This window comes from Bombina bombina, chromosome 1 (genome assembly GCF_027579735.1).
Source record: "Bombina bombina isolate aBomBom1 chromosome 1, aBomBom1.pri, whole genome shotgun sequence".
Classification (NCBI taxonomy): Eukaryota; Metazoa; Chordata; class Amphibia; order Anura; family Bombinatoridae; genus Bombina; species Bombina bombina.
In genome coordinates, this window is record NC_069499.1 from 30,548,248 (window position 1) to 30,571,063 (window position 22,816).

The window sequence follows — 22,816 nt, forward strand, 5'->3', positions numbered from 1 at the left end:
CCCTGGTTTTGGGGAGTCATTGCGTTAATTTCTTATGTCTCTAAGTGGATCAAATCTATTATATGTTTCCACTCTTGGATATTCATGACTCCACCTCTGTGATCTATATTATTCACCCCTAGAGGTCCAGTTGTTTCTATTATTTTCTTAATTTGTGTAGTTGTTTCTATGATCATACTGTCTATTGTGTTTATAGTGGTGATTGTGATGATCATAATGTCTTCTATTGTCATAATTTCCTTAATATCTATCTCTTTGTATGTGATTATAATTGTGATTGTAATGGTTGCAGTGATTATAATATTTCTCCCTCCTTTTTTAAGTTCCATTTTGTTGATTACTATTTCTGTGATATGATTACTATATGTGATGTGATATGATTACTATATGTGATGTGATATGATTACTATATGTGATGTGATATGATTACTATATGTGATGTGATATGATTACTATATGTGATGTGATATGATTACTATATGTGATGTGATATGATTACTATATGTGATGTGATATGATTACTATATGTGATGTGATATGATTACTATATGTGATGTGATATGATTACTATATGTGATGTGATATGATTACTATATGTGATGTCATATGATTACTATATGTGATGTGATATGATTACTATATGTGATGTGATATGATTTCTATATGTGATGTGATATGATTACTATATGTGATGTGATATGATTACTATATGTGATGTGATATGATTACTATATGTGATGTGATATGATTACTATATGTGATGTGATATGATTACTATATGTGATGTGATATGATTACTATATGTGATGTGATATGATTTCTATATGTGATGTGATATGATTTCTATATGTGATGTGATATGATTACTATATGTGATGTGATATGATTACTATATGTGATGTGATATGATTTCTATAATAGACTATGCTAGTTTAAGTATCATGAATTGGTCATTTTAAAACATTTTGAAATATTCCATCTATTTTGTATATATTCACTTGATTATCAGAAGACCAAATCCATTCCTCTAAACACCATATAATAAACCCAAATCGAGAAAACCATCCTCCATTCTAAATGTATTCTATTAACTATTACCAGATATTATTCCCTCAAATTATTATACATTGCATTTGAAGCTAATCACATTCCACCTCTAAGTATACTATAGTATAATGTATTTATTTGCAGATGTATAGATTGTATCTATTACATAGATTGAATTTTCCTCAGCTAATATACTCTACTGGAGTTCACTTTATCATCTCACTATATTATCCTACATTTCATTATCATACATCTACCTTTTTAATAACACTCTTATCTCTCTATTGATATAGTTCTTCCTATAATCACTAAAACTTTTGTAGGCTCTTTTAGTTTTGTTCACGAGATGCCCTCAATATAATATAATTTTAACACACATTATAAGATCATCGGTAAATGTCTGTATTATATTCCACTATGTAATGCACTTTATGATAGTACCCGGTATGTATCAATATACTAATATAATAAAATATGCATGTACGACCAAATGGAAATGTAAATATATCTATTCAAAGTATAAATATTTCTTTTTAAGTAGCTCATAATTCTGCTATATACCAGAGAAACTCACTCCTGCAATTATAAGTAAACATTTGCAATCAATTAAGCATTTGAATAAATGGGAGGAGACTATTCCCACAGGGTATATAGCGCAATGAATGATCAGTAAGAACAGAGCTTGAGAAAGGCATGTTTGCCGAAATGCGTTGCTCTGTTTTTGGACAGTCCAGGCTTCTGTAGTCAGCACACTCGCTATAGTGAAGACCGCAACTGCATTTGGAAAAAGCGGTCTGATTTGCTAAACTTTGCTGAACTTCCTGAAACTGCTTTGTGCACGGTGATTGGTTCAAGTTGGAAGCCACAGACGAAGATCCTTTAACTGCTAAAGATGTTTACTATACGAATGAGGACTCTATCACCTACCCCGGTGTAAGTACTGAGTAACACCTTATTTGCCTGTATTTTCATACTTTGTGACAAGTATTCCCTGTCTCACTACAGGAGTTTCGGATCACTTTCTCCCTGTGGCTGCTTTTCATCAGGAGTCCCTGGATTTCCAAAATACCATATCACTTATTATTTGTCCATTGGACTCTGCTGCTGGCTTTTTTATCATTGCCTCTCATATGTATGCTGAGCTATTTGTGTATATACATTAATGTATTGTACTAACCCCTTTCTTATGTGTATATGCTTTTAAACCTTTTATTTTTGTATTTTTTATTAAATATACTTGATTTTATACTATGTGTTAGCCAGATAATGCATATATTTAGCTCTTGTGCACGCCTCAGATTTCATACTCTTTTGTGTGTTTTCACACATTAAAGTTTCTTTCTGTGTTTTAATAGGGATTAAAGAAGACTCCCTACACTCTGTGGCTTTATAGTCAGTATTCTTTCTTAAGCGCAGTGTTTTAGCTTTTGTTTTTAAAAGAAAAAACATAAGAAAACCCTGGGGGCTAAAAAGACTGTCATGGATCATTTTTAACCAAAAAGGGACAGAGACTCCCCTAGATCTGAGGATGAGGGGTCATATTCACCTGACTTCGCTACAGAACGCATAGAAACCTGTGTCACCCAACCTACATCCTCCTGCAGAAGTCAGGGAAAAACTCCTGTCCTTACTTGTCAGTCCATACAGTTGATGTTTGAAAGACAAATCAAACTTTAACAAGGAGATTTGACAAACTAGAAAGTGCATTTGAGGATCTGAGGAGAGATATCTTGTCAGTTACTGAACGCACTGATACCATTGAGAGAAAGCAGGAAGATCCCAAATTTTATTGTCTGTTTACTTAAAATCTCACCCTGACCAGACCAGAATCTAACTTTCCAATTGGCCTTTCCAATTGTCTTTGATTGTGATCAGCTGACTGCCCTCCCTGCATATATTTCACACCAGTCTGAGATGTGCATTGCACAGTGATGCGCATTGCTATAACAACATATGTTCACATTTTCAAAGTGAACATTTTATAAGTGATTCACTAGCAATATAGCAATAGAATTATACAAGAATTGAACAAGGATTGGGCAAGGGGCAAGACACAAGGCAAGTACTTTTGTAATATTATGTTTGATATACCTTACTGTTTTCAAATGCAATTGCTACTATAATACTGTGTCTTATGTGTTTAACTGGTTCCCCCTTTTGAAAAAATGCCTAATATCTTCTTATTCCTTTTTGCTGCCTTTTGTCTCTATAACAAACTACATTATTCAATTACTCCTTCTCCCTCTCCACCTGCACTGTTTATTAGCCCATCTCTCTTAAACTCACATTACTTTTGTACTCATGAACTTTACCTATTCCTAAACACTCTCTCCCCCGCCTGCACCTTGTCTCAAAAGCAGTCTCATTACTGCAAACCTGTATCTCATCTCATGTCACTCTCCCTCTTGCTTCTACTAACTGCTGGCGACATCTCCCCTAATCCTGGTCCCCAACAACTGCCTAGCCATGCACATCCATGTGTACCATCCCACAGACTCAAAAAACAAAACTCTGACAACCTTACTCACATTCCTCTTGCATCAAAAGCCACTTCCCCTTTCACTTGTGCACTTTGGAACTCTCGCTCTGTTTGCAACAAACTCACTTCTATACATGACCTCTTTATCTCCCGCTCCCTCAACCTTCTGGCCCTAACAGAAACCTGGCTTTCTCCCCTAGACACAGCATCCACTGCTGCTCTGTCACATGGGGGTCTCCACTTCAGCCACACTCCTAGGTCTGGTAATAGACAAGGAGGTGGTGTAGGTATTTTACTTTCCTCTCATTGCACCTTTCAACAAATACATCCCATCTCTTCCCTCACATTTTCTTCATTTGAAACCCACATGATTCGCTTATTCTCTCCTCTTTCTATACGTGTTGCAGTCATATACCGTCCTCCTTGCTCCTCAACTCAATTTCTAGATCACTTGGCTGCCTGGCTACCTTATTTCCTTTCCTCAGACACCCCTTCCCTCATTCTTGGTGACTTCAACATCCCTCTTGACAATCCCACTGCCTCCTCTGCAAAACAACTTCTGCAACTCACTTCCTCTTTTGGTTTGTCACAATGGACTGATTCTCCCACTCACAAAGATGGTCACTCCCTTGACCTGATCTTTAGCTATCGATGCACCCTCTCAAACTTCACAAACTCCCCCTTTCCTCTTTCTGACCACCATCTCCTTACTTGCAACATATCATCCCTCCCTACAACTCTCCCTCCTTCTGCTCCTCACACCAAACTTCACAGAAGCATTACGTCATTAGATCAACAACAGCTTTCTAATTCCATCAAACCTCTCCTCTCCTCTTCTCCTCATTTTCATGCCCTGACCAATCTATCTGCCACTATAATTCCACCCTTACATCCGTCCTTGACAATCTCACCCCTCTAACCATAGCTCGGAAATCAAACACTCATCCTCAGCCCTGGCATACTCCTCTGACACGATACCTACGCAGATGTTTCCGTACTGCTGAGTGGCACTGGAGAAAATCTAGGAGTTCAGCTGATTTTCAACACTACAAATTTATCTTGAATGCCTACTACTCTGCCCTTAATTTCCATAAGCAACACTACTTCTCTACTCTTATCTCTAATCTTTCTTCAAACCCAAAATGTTTGTTCTCCACTTTCAATACTCTTCTCCGCCCTCCCCCACCTCCTAATACAACTTCTCTGTCAGCTCAAGACTTTGCCAACCACTTCAATAACAAAATCAACTCCATCAGAAATTAAATCAGCTCTCAACATAATTCAATTCTCTCACCCCCTCAAATGCTCTCAATCAACCACAACCCACATAACCTTAAACTTAGCTCATTCTCCCCTGTTACTGAGGAAGAAGTTTCAGCACTTATACTGCGCTCTCACCTCACTACCTGTCCCCTTGACCCTATCCCCTCACAGCTACTCCCCTCCCTCTCTGCCACCCTTACCCCTATACTCACACACACTTTCAACCTCTCCTTCAGCACCGGTATATTTCCCTTATCGCTGAAACATGCACTGGTCACACCTATCCTCAAAAAAACCTTCCCTTGATCCTACCTCCCCATCCAACTACCGCCCTATTTCCCTCCTCCCTCTTGCATCAAAGCTTCTCAAAAAACTAGCTTATGCACGCCTATCCCATTTCTTTACATTAAACTCCCTCCTTGACCCATTGCAATCTGGATTTCGTCCCCATCACTCCACAGAAACAGCAATTGTTAAGGTTACCAACGACCTACTTACAGCAAAATCAAAAGGCCACTTCTCTCTGCTTATTCTCCTTGATCTGTCCGCAGCCTTTGACACTGTTGACCACCCTCTCTTGCTCCAAACCCTCCAATCCTTCGGCAGCTGTTTGTTGATCACCTTCTCAAGAGCTGACTACAACAGTGCAACTCTTGGCAGGGCCCTCTACCCTATAACTGTTTTTTTTTTGTACTCCGCCTTTGTTAATAGCGCTGCAGAATCTGTTGGCGCTCTACAAATAACTTATAATAATAATAATAATAATAATAATAATGGTGGATCATGCTAATTGGGTCAGTTACACTCAAAATCTGGAGGATTACGTATCCTCTCTAGAAGACAAAGTTGCAGACTTGGAGGACCGTTCCTGGCGGAACAATGTTCGCATTCGGAGGATCTCTGAGGTTACCCCACGAGACTTGGAGAAATATGCACAGTTTCTCTTTTCTGCTATCCTAGGCCCAATGGTAGGAGATGCCAATCGGATTGACCACATTCACAGGGTTGAAAGAACATTCCCCCTAATAAGTCGAGAGACACCATTGCTCATCTCCATTATTACGCTTACAAAGAGCAGCTGATGAGGACTGTTATGCACTCTCCAAGCCTACCTGATCAGTATGTAGCGGTGTCATCAGTATGTGGGGGTCCCGTTATCTAAACCTCAGGTTTTAGTTTTAATAAAGTCTGTAGCGAGGCCTTCAAACTGGCACAGTGGGTCACTTTTGGGCCCATTCCTGATCTTAATAGCTTCAAAGAAGGCAGCTTAAAAAATATTTTAAAGATTGTAGACTCAGTTGGTAAGTAATATTAATCAGTCTTGCTGAGCTAAGTAGGGTAGGTAGAATCAACACTATGGTGTTTTGTGAGATTATATGCTAAGGAAGTTGCTACGGTTGCGGCATAAACAAGAGAATTTGCATATGTAGTCCTCCTGACCTAGGAGGCTCATTATATAGAGGGGGTGGGCTTGGTGCGGAGGGTCTTATACTTCTGGTGTAGGGAGGGTTTACTAGAGCTAGTTTACTGAGGGATGCTGAACTCCTCAGAACTTCCTATCAACTTCGGATGGCTTATGGTATAGACAAGAGATACACTTCTAATCCAGCGAGAGTAAGTATAAAGGTCGTTAATCAAGATTAGCATTAAGGGGCTGAAATACACCTAGCTAAAATTAGCAGGTAACTGGGAAAGCTTTCTATTATAGTAGGAAATTCTTAAATTCAATGGGTTTATATATAGGTGTAATCTCGATAGGTATTGTCATGCTAGCATACAAATAAATAAACTAGAGGTCCACTAACATTCTAGCAACATTGCTCTACAACCACTGTATAATATTTATTGAAGGAGAGTCCAGGTGTTATTCCTCATTTATAAAAACGTACTAGCTTACTTCATGAATCGTGCATACCGCTTACAAGTAAACCACATTACTCACATAAATATAATATAGATAACCTAGGTATATAATGTGGTATTGCAATTACCTCTGTATGAATAAAATTACATTTAGCGTAAGGCAAAATATAAAGGAATCTATACTTTTGGCTATCTCTTCTGCTGAAAGAGTTTCTGAGTTATCTGCTCTGGGTATTAGTTCCCAGGAGTAATGGATCATGAACTCTCACCACCTGTATTACAGAAAACATAATTTAACACACATAGATCAGTAATTTAATCCTTTTGTGCCAAGAACCCCAACAGTGGCTGAGTATATTTATTGCCCTACATATCATCACTTGTTCCCTCTATTACATATTATTTTGTCAATGCTTCAAGAAAAAACTTGACTTGTGACATAAATAAGAATCATTTTACAGCAAAGTTTTTATTGCTTTTCATGCTCAAGAAAATATATACTTCAGTTTAAACTGGTATCAAAGTCATTCCAAGTAAAAATACTTGCATAAAAGACAAGTTTGTGTTTCATGCAATAATCTGTGCAGTTCTGTTTCACTGTATGAGAGTAAGTACAATTAAAGGGACATTAAACTCAAAATTTCCTTCCTTATAAAATGTTTACTTATTCATAATTTAAAAAAACTACTTTGCAATGCACTTTCATAAATTGTTTTGTCTGCTTTTTCTGTAATTTACCTACTGTTTGCATTCCCCCTTAAATGAACACTAAAGTGAAAATAAAACTTTCATTACTCAAACAGAGAACACAATTTAAAACAACTTTCCAATTCACTTCCATTATCGAAATATTTACAGTCTTTTGTGCAAGAATTCACAGAACATACTTATATACATCTTGTGATTGGCTGATGGCTGTCACATGACACAGTGGGAAAAACATTGAACTGACTTTGAAATTTGTCAGAAAAAAACATTTCTACTAATTTTAAAAATTATTTTTTATTATGCTTTTCTACTGTGTTTAATGGTCCGCTAAAGCAGGGAGTGCATTCCAAGGACATTCCTTTGTGCTGCACAGTGATTGCTTGATGTGTGTAGGAGCATATTTATATCTATCCCTAACAAATCATTCAAATAACTTTTTAATAGCTGTGGCCCAGGACTACAAAACAACATGTAATTTTCTAACAAAATGACAGGCTATAAGTTTTTTTAAAACATGTATTTTGTATGTAGTATCTGTAGTGATGTAGTGAACAATTTCTAATGAATAATTAAAAAATGTACTTTAAGTCCCTTTAAAGGGACATCCTAAAATTTTGATTTAGGTTGTATGCTGAGTTGTATCTTTAATTATAGTTGTGTGCAGAATGTATTTAGCCTATGGGGTGGGTGATATAGCACCCCCTACCTTTTAAAAAAAAGGTTGGCATGGGGGGTTGGTTGTACAGGGCAGTGAAGAAGACCCAAAAGTGTGTAAACCTAGCTACTGGAATTATTTAAGCAGAGTTGGAGGTTCGCCTTCTATAGTTGTGTTGAATGCTTTTAAAGCACTGAAATAAAATTTTAGGTGTACTGTCCCTTTAACGTTTGTATCTGCAGTGAATTTGAAAGACAATTCTGGGCAAAATGTAGCAATGAATTATAGAGCTAACAGCACTGTTTACATGTAATTGCATTATAGTTATAGAACACGTGAAACATAGGAAAAGTTCATGCTACAAAAAAAACCTGGCATGTCTGACAGCTATGCTGGCTACAAATGTATTAAATTATTTATTAGAAAATAAAAAAAAAGTCCTTATAGGAGCACAAAAGGCAACATTTTCTACCATTGGGTTCCGTGGGGGAGGGGCATACATTTACATTCTCTAACTAGAATTCTGAGATGTAGTTTTAGGCTGTGATGTCTTACAGCTCAATTGACCTCTAAATGTTTTATTTATTCATTTTATTACAAATCTATGATTGAAATTTGGTTGGGATCAGAGTGGGGCATCTTTAGTTTAAAAAGGTTTAATAAACACTTGTGCTTGAATGTAAAACATTGTGCTTTTGCTCACTGGAGAGTTCACAAAGCAAAATCTGTAACCTAGGTTTTCACAATGCTGTCAATTTCCTAAACCAGCTGCTTGATTTGCATCGGCAGGTTACAGAATTTGCCTTTTGGTCTTTCTAGTGAGCGTGAGATAAGCACAGTGTTTACATAAAGGCAACAGGTGTTTAATGTCCTTTTGAAATCATTCCAATCCATAAGAAATAATGGTTTTCTATTTGTTGTTCATTTACTTCATGGGGCAAAAAGCCTGTTTGATACTTTGTACTGAAACCCCTCACCAGTATTCCGTTCTATCAGAAAACACTTTTTAGATTTGGCGAGACCAGCAGCCTTGGATACTTGAACAACAATTGTGCTTTATTTTTACAAAAAGAATTTCATGGCTACTGTTAAAGGATATTTGTTTCAATGTTTAAGATTTCTAGGGATGCTTATTTCCTATGGTGACAAAAGAAAGTTGGTACTATAAAAATTAGGATAAATAAATGGCTACATTTTAAAGTCGGAGCCTCCTGAGAGGAACAGGTAGTGTATACTTGGTGCACGAAACTCTCAATAAATGCAGAACAAAATGTTTTATCAGTTTATTATCCACCTTATCTTATCGGTCAGGAAAGCGGGAGCTTAACTTTTCTTTTATCCGTTCTCTCTCCTTGAGGAGAAGAGGATGGCGGTGATTAAGCACTTTTTGTGCTGATTTTTTACATTAATCTTTTCGTTAGAGAATTATATCTCTTACCCGCATCATGCAGAAATTCTTCTTGGAAAATAGTTATCATTAAAAGCTTGTAATGCAAATTAAATATGATCAGAATATTTATTTATAATGATGTTTGGACATTTTGAAAAAAATAATTTTAAAATTACTCACGATGACATGATATTAATTGCATATATCATAAATGAAACTGCAGTTATATGACCCCCATGTATGAAGAAGCGTACGGACGACAAACTTCTCAACTTGAGTAGTTGTCCGCACGCCTTTACTGCATACGGGTAGCGGAACTGTTCATCCGTTGGCCTGTATGCATCATTATCATCAGTTGAGTGTGTAATGCCCGCCCCTTCTCTTGCACAGCCAATCACGCGAGAGAAGAATTTGTCAATCACCCCGAGCAAGTGAGTTTGTGATGATTTCTCTTCACCACCGCAGAGGTGGCGAAGAGTGTAAGAAGCAGCGGTCTAATGACCGATGCATCTTACATTGCGAGAAGACGGCTTACATGTGCGAACCTGCCCTCATGCATGGAGCACATAATCTATATTGAATCAATCAGCTACCATGTTTTGTATTCTTGTATCTTTTGCTTATGTGTAGATCTAGCAAAAAGCTTGTTTCTTATATTTTATACATAATTAGGCAGTGTAACTAACTTGATTGGTGGTACATCTAATGGATTGGAATACTGTAGAAAAGCAACAAAAATAAAAAAATAAAATTATAAAGATTTTGCACTGCATACTTAATTGTTTAGCTTGAACTCAATAGACTTCTGTCTTTTTTCAACCCCATCTACTATGTTACTATGTAATTAATGGATTGGACTGGGTCCCATGAACATGCAAGAGCGGCAATTACTTTTTCTTCTTCAAAAAAATGTAAAGCAATAGATGATTACAATTATATTGAAACTACCAGGAAATGCAAGGTTTTTTTTACCTGATACGGCAGTATATATTATTATTGGCTAATAGGAAAAAACAACAGGAACACAAATCTATAAACATAAAAACAATCTTAATTCAGCACAAGGACTTTGGTTTAAAAAGATGTTTTTTTTTAAATACCCTCTTTTAGATTCAAAGAACTATTTTGCCTTTCAATTCCCCTTGTGCTGAACACGTATGATAAGTCGACGCAAGAACACATGTCCATTCTTTGGGTATCAAATGAACAATTTTCTTGCTATATTCTGTACTATAGGTGGCCCTATGACTCCAGAAGGGTGTGCCACCTGCAGACCTGTTGTCCTTTCGATTCTTTCATTTCTAGCCAATGATTTTGTTCTTCTTCTCCGCTACTGTTTTGTCCAAGCGAAATCCATCCAATCATCTCCTTCCTTTTCATGGTGCGTCGGTTGTAGATTGAAATCATTAATGTGACATCAGTAAGCTGGAAGAGGGCAACCTGGAAGATGAAGGTTTCCTTGTAGACAGGGTTTGGTTGACCTCTACGAATAGATGTTTTGCAGCGTGACATTTCATGGCCGGCGGAGTTTAAAAGAGACAGTTTTCCATATGTATCTGTAGAAAGAAGTATAAACAAAATCACATGCAAATAACTACATACTTCCCAACTGCCCCTCTTACATAACTCTTAACATTTTCTAAATGCTTTCTGGGACAGGGAGTTGAGGGAGACCGGTAACCCTAAGTTGTCTTGTGGTTAGCCATATCGTGACCACATGGGTCTATCATGGTTTGCAATCAGGCATGTCATGGGTTTTGCAAAGTTGGAACAGTCCCAGCAAACCAAAACATTTGCCCTCATGGGGGAAGTTGTGGGAGGGTCAGACCTCTCATGACAACCCTGCATTCTGGGGCGCTTGGACGGGATGCTGTTATAAAAGATCGGTCCATTCTACCTTACCCTTTTAGCACTGAAAATGTTCTCTTTTGAAGAAATGGCAACATGGAATAGGAAATCCCACTCGCATACAAAACTATTTGATAAACAACATAAATAATGAAGGTATATTATTTATTGTATCATTCCAATTAACTAAATTAATGGGAGTTACAGTTTGAGTTCAATGTCCATTTAAAGGGAGATACAAATAGAATCTGAAATGCAGTTAATTTCTGGTTAAAAACATGATGTAAAAATGAGGGATTTGACTTTTTAAAACACTTAGCTGACTATTCGTTTGGGTAAAATTCGTACAGTAAGGATGGATTGCACCTGAATGGCATGGGTGCAGGTGTGTTAGGGGAAAGGTTGGTAGCACCTTTAGATCATTTTTTAATCTAGGGAAGGGGGGTCAGTACAAACATAATAGAACAGACAGATTAGTCTGTGAATATGACACACCTAGAATATCTCAATGAATGAGTGAAAGAGCAATGTATGACAGCAAATGCAAGAAGCATGATGGGTAAAGTGGGGGAGTGGGAGCTCTTAGTTGCAGAACGGGACTATGATATTATCAGTATAACTGAAAGTCGGTGGGATGGTTCACATGACTGGGCAGTTAAGTTAGAGGGTTAAACTTTATTTAGCGGGGATAGGAGTAATAAAAAGGGTGGAGGAATCTGCATGTATATTAAACCTGACCTTAAAACTACAATAAGGGAAGATAGTTATGATGATACAGGTGATAATGTAGAGACCCTGTGGGTTGAAATAAAGAGTGGGGTAAAAAATCCTAACAAAAATATTACTAGGAACATGCTACAAGCCCCCCAACATTAGTGACATGGAGGAAACTCAACTGCTAATGCAAATAGGAAAGGCTGATTAAAATATCAGTGCTGTAATTATGGGAGATTTTAACTACCCCAAAATAACCTGGGCCAATGAAACTAGCAATACAGCTAAGGAAGATAGATTTTTAAATGTTCACAAAAACTTCATGTCACAATTAATAGAAGAGCCAACTAGGAATAAAGCTAAATTGGATTTAGTGCTATCAACATTTGGGTAACAGTGATCATAACATTGTCACATTTGAAATCACTTTCCATAAGCAGTGTTACTAGGTTTCAACAGAGACTTTTTCATTTTAAGAATGCAAAATTCAATGATTTAATGAAATCGTCAAATACCATATAAATACAGAGGATAAATGAAAAACATTTAAAATTGTGTTAAACAAATATACACATCAACAATACAACCAAGCCAATGTAGTTAAATAAAAATGTGTTAAGGAGAAATCAGGAAAAAAGTGTAGGGCATTTAAATTATTCAAAGAAAATAGTACAGACTCAACATTCCAAGTATATAAGGAATGTAAGAAAGCATGCAAAAAAAAAAGCAATCAATTTAGCCAAAATTGAAAATGAAAGATTGATTGCAAAGGATTTAAAGTCAAACCCTAAAATGTTTTTTAAGTACATAAACGGCAAAAAATCTAAGTAGTAAAATATAGGTACATTAAAGAAAAGGGAAGCATTATTAGCAGTGATAGGGAGAAAGCTGAGGTACTAAACCAGTTTCTATTCATCAGTATATACAATACAGAACCAATGGGAGATACACTGAAGCAAACAAACATACAAGCCCATACCAATAACTGGGTTATCTCTAGAAAATATAAGGATAAAACTGGACATGTGGAATAAATCCAAGGGTTTTAAGGGAATTTAGCACTGTTATGGCCAAACCTCTTTTCTTAATTTTTCAACACTCATTATCCTCAGGCAGCTATAGACCAGTTAATCTAACATCAGTAGCGGGGAAGATACTTGAAGGGATCATAAGGGATCATTATTGATGTATATTTGTGTAAATCAGCATGGTTTTATGTGAAATAGTACATGTCAAACTAATCTAATTAGATTATACAAGGAAGTAAATAACATTTAGATAAAGGGGAATCAGTTGATGTGACATACTTGGATTTTGCAAAGGCGTTTGATACAGTGCCACATGAGAGATTAATCTACAAAATTAATGGGCTGGGGATAACTGAAAATGTTAGCTCATGGATAAATAACTGGATAAAAGACAGGGAGCAACGAGTAGTAGAAAACGGATCCTACTCAGATTGGACAAAGGTAATCAGTGGGGTCCCACAGGGATCAGTATTGGGCAACTGTTCTTTTTAATATTTTTATTATTATTATTTTTGCAGATGATACAAAGTTGTGTAAGGTCATTAGGTCAGAGCAGGATGAAACTGCTTTACAAGGGGCTCTGCAAAAATTGGAAAAAAGGGCAGGTAAATGGAAAATACTGGAAAATGCAAAGTTCTACATTTTGGAAGTAAAAATAAACAGGCATTGTATAATTTAAATGGGACTAGACTTAGCAAAACACAGGCCTTGGTATTCACCACATTATCGGCTAGATTACGAGTTTTGCGTTAGAGGCTATGCGGTGCTAACGAGCAGTTCTCTCTCACCGCTCACTTACCTACAGCGCTGGTATTAAGGGTTTTTATAAACCCGGCATTAAAAGGCAAGAATTGAGCGTTAAGCAAAATTGTGCTCCTTACCGCACTCCAATACCAGCGCTGCTTAAGTTAGCGGTGTATCTGATCGTACGTGCTTGTGCACGATTTCCCCATAGGAATCAACGGGGAGAGGCGGCTGAGAAAAAATCTAACACCTGCAAAAAAGCAGCGTAAAACTCAGTAACGCAGCCCCATTGATTCCTATGGGGAAATAAAATGTATGTTTACACCTAACACCCTAACATGAACCCCGAGTCTAAACACCCCTGATCTTACACTTATTAACCCCTAATCTGCCGCCCCGACATCTACATTATACTTATTAACCCCTAATCTGCCGCTACGGAAACCGCCGCCACCTACATTATATGTATTAACCCCTAATCTGCTGCCCCCAACATCGCAGACACCTACATTATATTTATTAACCCCTGATCTGCCGCCCCCAATGTCGCCGCAACCTACCTACACTTATTAACCCCTAATCTGCCGCCCCCAATGTTGCCGTCACTATACTAAAATTAACCCCTAAACCTAAGTCTAACCCTAACACCCCCTAACTTAAATATAATTACAATAAATCTTAATAAAAATTAATATTATTAGCTAAATAATTCCTATTTAAAACTAAATACTTACCTATAAAATAAACCCTAAGCTAGCTACAATCTAACTAATAGTTACATTGTAGCTATCTTAGGGTTTATTTTTATTTTACAGGCAAGTTTGTATTTATTTTAACTAGGTACAATAGTTATTAACTATTTAATAACTATCTAGCTAAAATAAATACAAAAGTACCCGTAAAATAAAACCTAACCTAAGTTACAATAACACCTAACCTAACCCTACAATTAAATAAATTAACTAAATTAAAAACAATTAAATACATTAAAGTACAAAAACAAACAAACAAACTCTAAATTACAGAAAATAATAAACAAATTACATTATATTTAAACTAATTACACCTAATCTAATAGCCCTATCAAAATAAAAAAGCCCCCCCAAAATAAAAAAAACCCCTAGCCTAAACTAAACTACCAATAGCCTTTAAAAGGGCCTTTTGCGGGACATTGCCCCAAAGTAATCAGCACTTTTACCTGTAAAAAAAAATACAAACAACCCCCCCAACAGTAAAACCCACCACCCACACAACCAACCCCCCAAATAAAATACTGTCTAAAAAAAACTAAGCTCCCCATTGCCAATAGGATTGAGCTTGCATTCTATTGGCTGATTGGAACAGCCAATAGGTTTGAACTTCAATCCTATTGGCTGATTGCATCAGCCAATAGGATTTTTTCTACCTTAATTCCGATTGGCTGATAGAATTCTATCAGCCAATCGGAATCTAAGGGACGCCATCTTGGATGACGTCACTTAAAGGAACCGTCATTCAGTAAGAAGACTCCAGATGAAGAGGATGCTCCGCGTCGGATGTCTTAAAGATGGAGCCGCTCCGCGTCAGATGGATGAAGATAGAAGATGCCGTCTGGATGAAGACTTCTGCCCATCTGGAGGACCACTTCGTCCGGCTTGGATGAAGAGTTCTCCTGACTTCGTTGAGGACTTCGGCCCGGTTGGATGAAGACTTCTGCCGCTTCCTTGAGGATGGATGTCCGGTCTTCAGAACAGTAAGTCGATCTTCAGGGGGTTAGTGTTAGGTTTTTTTAAGGGAGTATTGGGTGGGTTTTATTTTTTAGATTAGGGTTTGGGCCGCAAAAGAGCTAACTGCCCTTTTAAGGGCAATGCCCATCCAAAGGGCCCTTTTCAGGGCAATGGGGAGCTTAGGGTTTTTTTTAGTTAGGGTTTTATTTTGGGTGGTTGGTTGGTTGGTGGGTTTTACTGTTAGGGGGGATGTTTGTATTTTTTTTAACAGGTAAAAGAGCTGATTTCTTTGGGGCAATGCCCCGCAAAAGGCCCTTTTAAGGGCTATTGGTAGTTTAGTTTAGGCTAGGGTTTTTTTATTTTGGGGGGGGCTTTTTTTTATTTTGATAGGGCTATTAGATTAGGTGTAATTAGTTTAAATATCTTGTAATTTGTTTATTATTTTCTGTAATTTAGTGGGGGGGTTTTTGTACTTTAGCTAATTTAATTTAATTTATTTAATTGTTTTTAATTTAGTTAATTTATTTAATTGTAGGGTTAGGTTAGGTGTTATTGTAAGTTCGGTTAGGTTTTATTTTACAGGTACTTTTGTATTTATTTTAGCTAGGTAGTTATTAAATAGTTAATAACTATTTAATAACTATTGTACCTAGTTAAAATAAATACAAACTTGCCTGTAAAATAAAAATAATCCCTAAGCTAGATACAATGTAACTATTAGTTATATTGTAGCTATCTTAGGGTTTATTTTATAGGTAAGTATTTAGTTTTAAATAGGAATTATTTAGGTAATATTAATTTTTATTAAGATTTATTGTAATTATATTTAAGTTAGGGGGTGTTAGGGTTAGACTTAGGTTTAGGGGTTAATACATTTAGTATAGTGGCGGCGACATTGGGGCGGCAGATTAGGGGTTAATAAATGTAGGTAGGTGGCGGTGATGTTAGGGACGGCAGATTAGGGGTTAATAATATTTAACTAGTGTTTGCGAGGCGGGAGTGCGGCGGTTTACGTGTTAATATGTTTATTATAGTGGCGGCGATGTCCGGAGCGGCAGATTAGGGGTTAATAATATTTAACTAGTGTTTGCGATGCGGGAGGGCCTCGGTTTAGGGGTTAATAGGTAGTTTATGGATAATAGTGTACTTTTTAGCACTTTAGTTATGAGTTTTATGTTATGGCGTTGTACCATAAAACTCTTAACTACTGACTTTAAAATGCGTTACGGATCTTGGAGCTAGAGGGTGTACCGCTCACTTTTTGGCCTCCCAGGACAGACTCATAATATCAGCGCTATGGAAGTCCCATAGAAAAAAGACTTTACGAAGTTTACGTAAGTCGTTTTGCGGTAAGGCCAAAGAAGTGTGCAGTGCCCCTAAACCTGCAAGACTCGTAATAGCAGCGGTAGGGAAAAAGCAGCGTTAGGACCTGTTAACGCTGCTTTTTCAGCCTAACGCACAACTCGTAATCTAGCCGTAAGATTCCTATTCGCGCGACATGGGGCTCTAGCTAGTAGAGTTGGGATTAGGGTGGCTCTCCAGTAACGCTACAGGTGATATTATTCACCTTTAGCAAAGGAACATTGACAAAAACCAATGTAAATGTTTTACAAATATTCAGTATTTGTTTCATTTAAAACTAAATAAATATTGAATACAGTAGCAGACGAATATTTGAGGAAACTGATTTTCCTGAATATTTGTTCTAAAAGATTTGGCCGAATCGAATGTTTCCCTGCTGCGCATGTCTAGTGAGTAGGGCAAACATTACATGATCTAACACATAAGAGCATATATTGTCACTACAATATATCCTTTAATATAGTGGGAACAGCACAATATAATGTTACTGAGTGCAAGAGTTTACCACTTGAGATATTAGGATTTATGTAACTATCATACAACAGCCAGATTTGGGCTTTCCTGTGGCCTTGATGTTAAACTGACAAAATCTGCAGCTGATAATGAGAAGTCGTTATTGTAATTACATTAATTATCCATGCCGGCTGGTTCCATTGTAGTAATGTTAAGGCCATTCTGTCTTGCAGGATAACTGTTACTGCCCTATATTTCTGATGAGAACCGCGGGCACACGATAGTTAGACGGTTGTGTATCTTTTCTTGCTACTTTCTATTTCAGGTTGATTCGCTATTTTACACGTTCATTTGTGCTGAGAATTATGTGTGAAATTGCACCTAGAGTGTAAAAACACTTAAAGATTGTGACATCTTAAAATACCCTTTCTAAAATGATGATTAGAAAGAGCCATATTTGTATAGTTTGAATCGTATGCATCCTCCTTTTTAATAAAAATATAGACGTTTCAATTTTTTTATTATTCCAAAATGAACTAAACATGTTACAAATAGAAAATCAAGTTGTTTTTGATAAGTCTAAAAACCCTTACTTTTACCAGATTGCAAGTGGTGCATTATCGTTTGTACATGAGCGATATAGGGTTTATCGCGCCTGTTTGCACATGTCAGAAGTAGCGTGCGTATTACAAGTTGAAAGTAAAGGTGATCACTTGAAGGTTATGCGCATCTGGTTAGCGCGACCTCAGAGCTCTGGTTAATTGTTACACTTAAAACACCTCAAAATGACATGTAAAAGTACAGTTACAGTCATAATAACACTGATAAGAAGTATCAAAAAAAATATTGCACAAAAAAGTTATAAAGGCTCAAAGATATGAGATCTCAGGTGTGAGAAAAAAAAAAAAGGCAGGCAAAGGACTTTAACATAGAGATACATATATATATATATATATATATATATACAAGTCTAAAGATGCATATGTATGTATATAAATATATATACTGTATATATTTATATATATCTGTTTATAAATATGTACATAAGTGATGTCGCGAATAGTTTGCCGTCAAATAGTTCCCGGTGAACATAGAATGTTCACGTTCGGCGGGGCGGGCGAACATATGCGATGTTCGATCCGCCCCCTATTCGTCATCATTGAGTAAACTTTGACCCTGTATCTCAGTCTGCAGACACATTCCAGCCAATCAGCAGCAGACCCTCCCTCCCAGACCCTCCCAGCTCCGGGACAGCAGCCATTTTAGATTCATTCGGAAGCTTCATTGTTAGTGAGAGGAGGGACAGTGTAGCTGCTGGTGATTTAATAGGGAAATTGATAGCTAGGCTAGTGTATTCAGTGTCCACTACAGTCCTGAAGGACTCATCTGATCCCTGCTGTAAGGACAGCACCCCAAAAAGCCCTTTTTAGGGCTAGAACATAATTTTTTTTTTTAAAAATGTTCCCTGTGTAATCTAATTGCATTTGCCTGCCTGCCAATCCACTTGCCCAGTGCCACCACTCATATCTGGTGTAACAGTAGTGTAAATTTAAAAAAAAAAACTTTTTTGACTGTGAAACATCAGTCTGCTTGTGTAATCTAATTGCAGTTGCCTGCCTGCCAGCGTGTGTGCCGGGCCCACTTGCCCAGTGCCACCACTCATATCTGGTGTAACAGTAGTGTAAATTTAAAAAAAACAAACTTTTTTGACTGTGAAACATCAGTCTGCTAGTGTAATCTAATTGCAGTTGCCTGCCTGCCTGCCAGCGTGTGTGCCAGGCCCACTTGCCCAGTGCCACCACTCATATCTGGTGTAACAGTAGTGTAAATTTCAAAAAAAAAAAAATTTTTGGACTGTGAAACATCAGTCTGCTAGTGTAATCTAATTGCAGTTGCCTGCCAGCGTGTGTGCCAGGCTCACAGCGTATACTGTGCCCACTTGCCCAGTGCCACCACTCATATCTGGTGTAACAGTAGTGTAAATTTAAAAACAAAAAACTTTTTGGACTGTGAAACATCAGTCTGCTTTTTTGTGTCAGGCTCACAGCGTATACTGTGCCCACTTGCCCAGTGCCACCACTCATATCTTGTTTAATAGTTGTGTAAGTGTACATTTAAAAACAAAAAAAAACTTTTTGGACTGTGAAACATCAGCCTGCTTTTTTGTGTCAGGTTCACAGCTTATACTGGGCCCACTTGCCCAGTGCCACCACTCATATCTTGTTTAATAGTAGTGTAAGTGTACATTTAAAAAAATAAAAACTTTTTTGACTGTGAAACATCAGTCTGCTAGTGTAATCTAATTGCAGTTGTCTGCCTGCCAGCGTGTATGCCAGGCTCACAGCGTATACTGTGCCCACTTGCCCAGTGCCACCACTCATATCTTGTTTAATAGTTGTGTAAGTGTACATTTAAAAACAAAAAAAACTTTTTGGACTGTGAAACATCAGCCTGCTTTTTTGTGTCAGGTTCACAGCTTATACTGGGCCCACTTGCCCAGTGCCACCACTCATATCTTGTTTAATAGTAGTGTAAGTGTACATTTAAAAAAATAAAAACTTTTTTGACTGTGAAACATCAGTCTGCTTGTGTAATCTAATTGCAGTTGCCTGCCTGCCAGCGTGTGTGCCAGGCCCACTTGCCTAGTGCCACCACTCATATCTGCTGTAACAGTAGTGTAAATTTAAAAAAAAACCTTTTTTGACTGTGAAACATCAGTCTGCTTGTGTAATCTAATTGCAGTTGTCTGCCTGCCAGCGTGTGTGCCAGGCTCACAGCGTATACTGTGCCCACTTACCCAGTGGCCCCACTCATATCTGGTGTAACAGTAGTGTAAATTTAAAAAAAAAAACTTTTTTGACTGTGAAACATCAGTCTGCTTGTGTAATCTAATTGCAGTTGTCTACCTGCCAGCGTGTGTGCCAGGCTCACAGCGTATACTGTGCCCACTTGCCCAGTGCTACCACTCATATCTGGTGTAACAGAAGTGTAAATTTAAAAACAAAAAACTTTTTGGACTGTGAAACATCAGTCTGCTTTTTTGTGTCAGGCTCACAGCGTATACTGTTCCCACTTGCCCAGTGCCACCACTCATATCTTTTTTAATAGTAGTGTAAGTGTACATTTAAAAACAAAAAAACTTTTTGGACTGTGAAACATCAGTCTGCTTTTTTGTGTCAGGCTCACAGCTTATACTGGGCCCACTTGCCCTGTGCCACCACTCATATCTTGTTTAATAGTAGTGTAAGTGTACATTTAAAAAAATAAAAACCTTTTGGACTGTGAAACATCAGTCTGCTTTTTTGTGTCAGGCTCACAGCGTATACTGTGCCCACTTGCCCAGTGCCACCACTCATATCTTGTTTAATAGTAGTGTAAGAGTACATTTAAAAAAATAAAAACTTTTGGGACTGTGAAACATCAGTCTGCTTTTTTGTGTCAGGCTCACAGCGTATACTGTGCCCACTTGCCCAGTGCCACCACTCATATCTTGTTTAATAGTAGTGTAAGTGTACATTTAAAAACAAAAAAAACTTTTTGGACTGTGAAACATCAGTCTGCTTTTTTGTGTCAGGCTCACAGCTTATACTGGGCCCACTTGCCCAGTGCCACCACTCATATCTTATTTAATAGTAGTGTAAGTGTACATTTAAAAACAAAAAAAACTTTTTGGACTGTGAAACATCAGTCTGCTTTTTTGTGTCAGGCTCACAGCTTATACTGTGCCCACTTGCCCAGTGCCACCACTCATATCTTGTTTAATAGTAGTGTAAGTGTACATTTAAAAAAAATTAAAACTTTTTTGGACTGTGAAATATCAGTCTGCTTTTTTGTGTCAGGCTCACAGCGTATACTGTGCCCACTTGCCCAGTGCCACCACTCATATCTTGTTTAATAGTAGTGTAAGTGTACATTTAAAACAAAAAAAACTTTTTTTGGACTGTGAAACATCAGTTTGCTTTTTTTTGTGTCAGGCTCACAGCTTATACTGGGCCCACTTGCCCAGTGCCACCACTCATATCTTGTTTAATAGTAGTGTAAGTGTACATTTAAAAAAATTAAAACTTTTTTGGACTGTGAAACATCAGTCTGCTTTTTTGTGTCAGGCTCACAGCGTATACTGTGCCCACTTGCCCAGTGCCACCACTCATATCTTGTTTAATAGTAGTGTAAGTGTACATTTAAAAACAAAAAAAACTTTTTGGACTGTGAAACATCAGTCTGCTTTTTTGTTTCAGGCTCACAGCTTATACTGGGTCCACTTGCCCAGTGCCACCACTCATATCTTGTTTAATAGTAGTGTAAGTGTACCCGTGGTGTTGTACGTGGCTGGGGGGAAGAAGATACCTGCAGTGAGATCACTGAGGACGAGGAACGGGACATGAGTAGCTCGGCATCCAACCTTGTGCAAGTGGGGTCTTTCATGCTGTCGTGCCTGTTAAGTGACCCTCGTATAAAAAAGCTGAAGGAGAACGACCTGTACTGGGTGTCCACGCTACTAGACCCCCGGTATAAGCATAAAGTGCCTTAAAATTTTACCGAATTACCGCAAGTCGGAAAGGATGCATCAGTTCCAAAATAAATTAAAAAGTATGCTTTACACAGCGTATAAGGGTGATGTCACAGCACAACGGGAATCTAACAGGGGAAGAGGTGAAAGTAATCCTACGACTCCCACGACGGCAAGGACAGGATGCTTTACAGACGTGTTGTTGATGGAGGACATGCGGAGCTTTTTAACGCCTATGCATCGCCACAGCCCTTCGGGGGCCACCCTCAGAGAACGACTCGACCGACAGGTAGCAGACTACCTCGCCTTAACTGCAGATCTCGACACTCTGAGGAGCGATGAACCCCTTGACTACTGGGTGTGCAGGCTTGACCTGTGGCCTGAGCTATCCCAATTTGCGATAGAACTTCTGGCCTGCCCCGCTTCAAGTGTCCTGTCAGAAAGGACCTTCAGTGCAGCAGGAGGTATTGTCACTGAGAAGAGAAGTCGCCTAGGTCAAAAAAGTCTAGATTACCTCACCTTTATTAAGATGAATGAGGGATGGATCCCAAAGGGACTGACATTGGGCGATACATTCGAGTAAAAAAGGCCTGATGAGATGAGCTGCCTTGGGCTAAAAATGGTCCACACGCTGCTGTATTTTATCTTCGAATGCCAGATGACTTGCGTGACTTATCCGCCACCAACTAGGGTTCAAGCCGCAATGTTTTAGGGCACATTCTGCCTGGGAAACAAACATCAATCTTTCTGGCCGCTGCTACAGCAGCGGCTGCAACAATACCTAATTTTTCAGGCATGTGTACATGTCTAATTTTTCTGGCCTCTGGTGCAGCACTGTGGCTTCAAAAACCAAACCAAAAAAAAGGCACATAACAGGGATTAAACTGATAGGAATAGTACTACTTAACACACCACTCCTATCTGGTGGCACATTAGATTGCCACGCGCCAGTGCCCCAAATTTGAAGTAGGAGGACTGACCAAGCATCTTTTTCCATCTCCCGGTTCTTAAAATCCATGCCATATACACGTCCCCTGATAGGGGAC

At 38.0% G+C, this 22,816-nt stretch overlaps 1 protein-coding gene across 5 annotated transcripts in view; it reads right to left on the reverse strand.

The window, feature by feature from the left end:
• Nucleotides 1-9,050: 9,050 nt before the first annotated feature.
• The window catches only part of SYT16 (synaptotagmin 16), a 319,451-nt gene continuing 305,685 nt past the window's right edge, over nt 9,051-22,816 (reverse strand). For all 5 annotated transcript variants that reach the window (XM_053697289.1, XM_053697290.1, XM_053697291.1 and 2 more), the window contains one exon: nt 9,051-10,961. In XM_053697289.1, the coding sequence (XP_053553264.1) occupies nt 10,648-10,961 (314 nt within the window). In that variant the 3' untranslated portion in view covers nt 9,051-10,647. The remainder of the gene's footprint in view (nt 10,962-22,816) is intronic.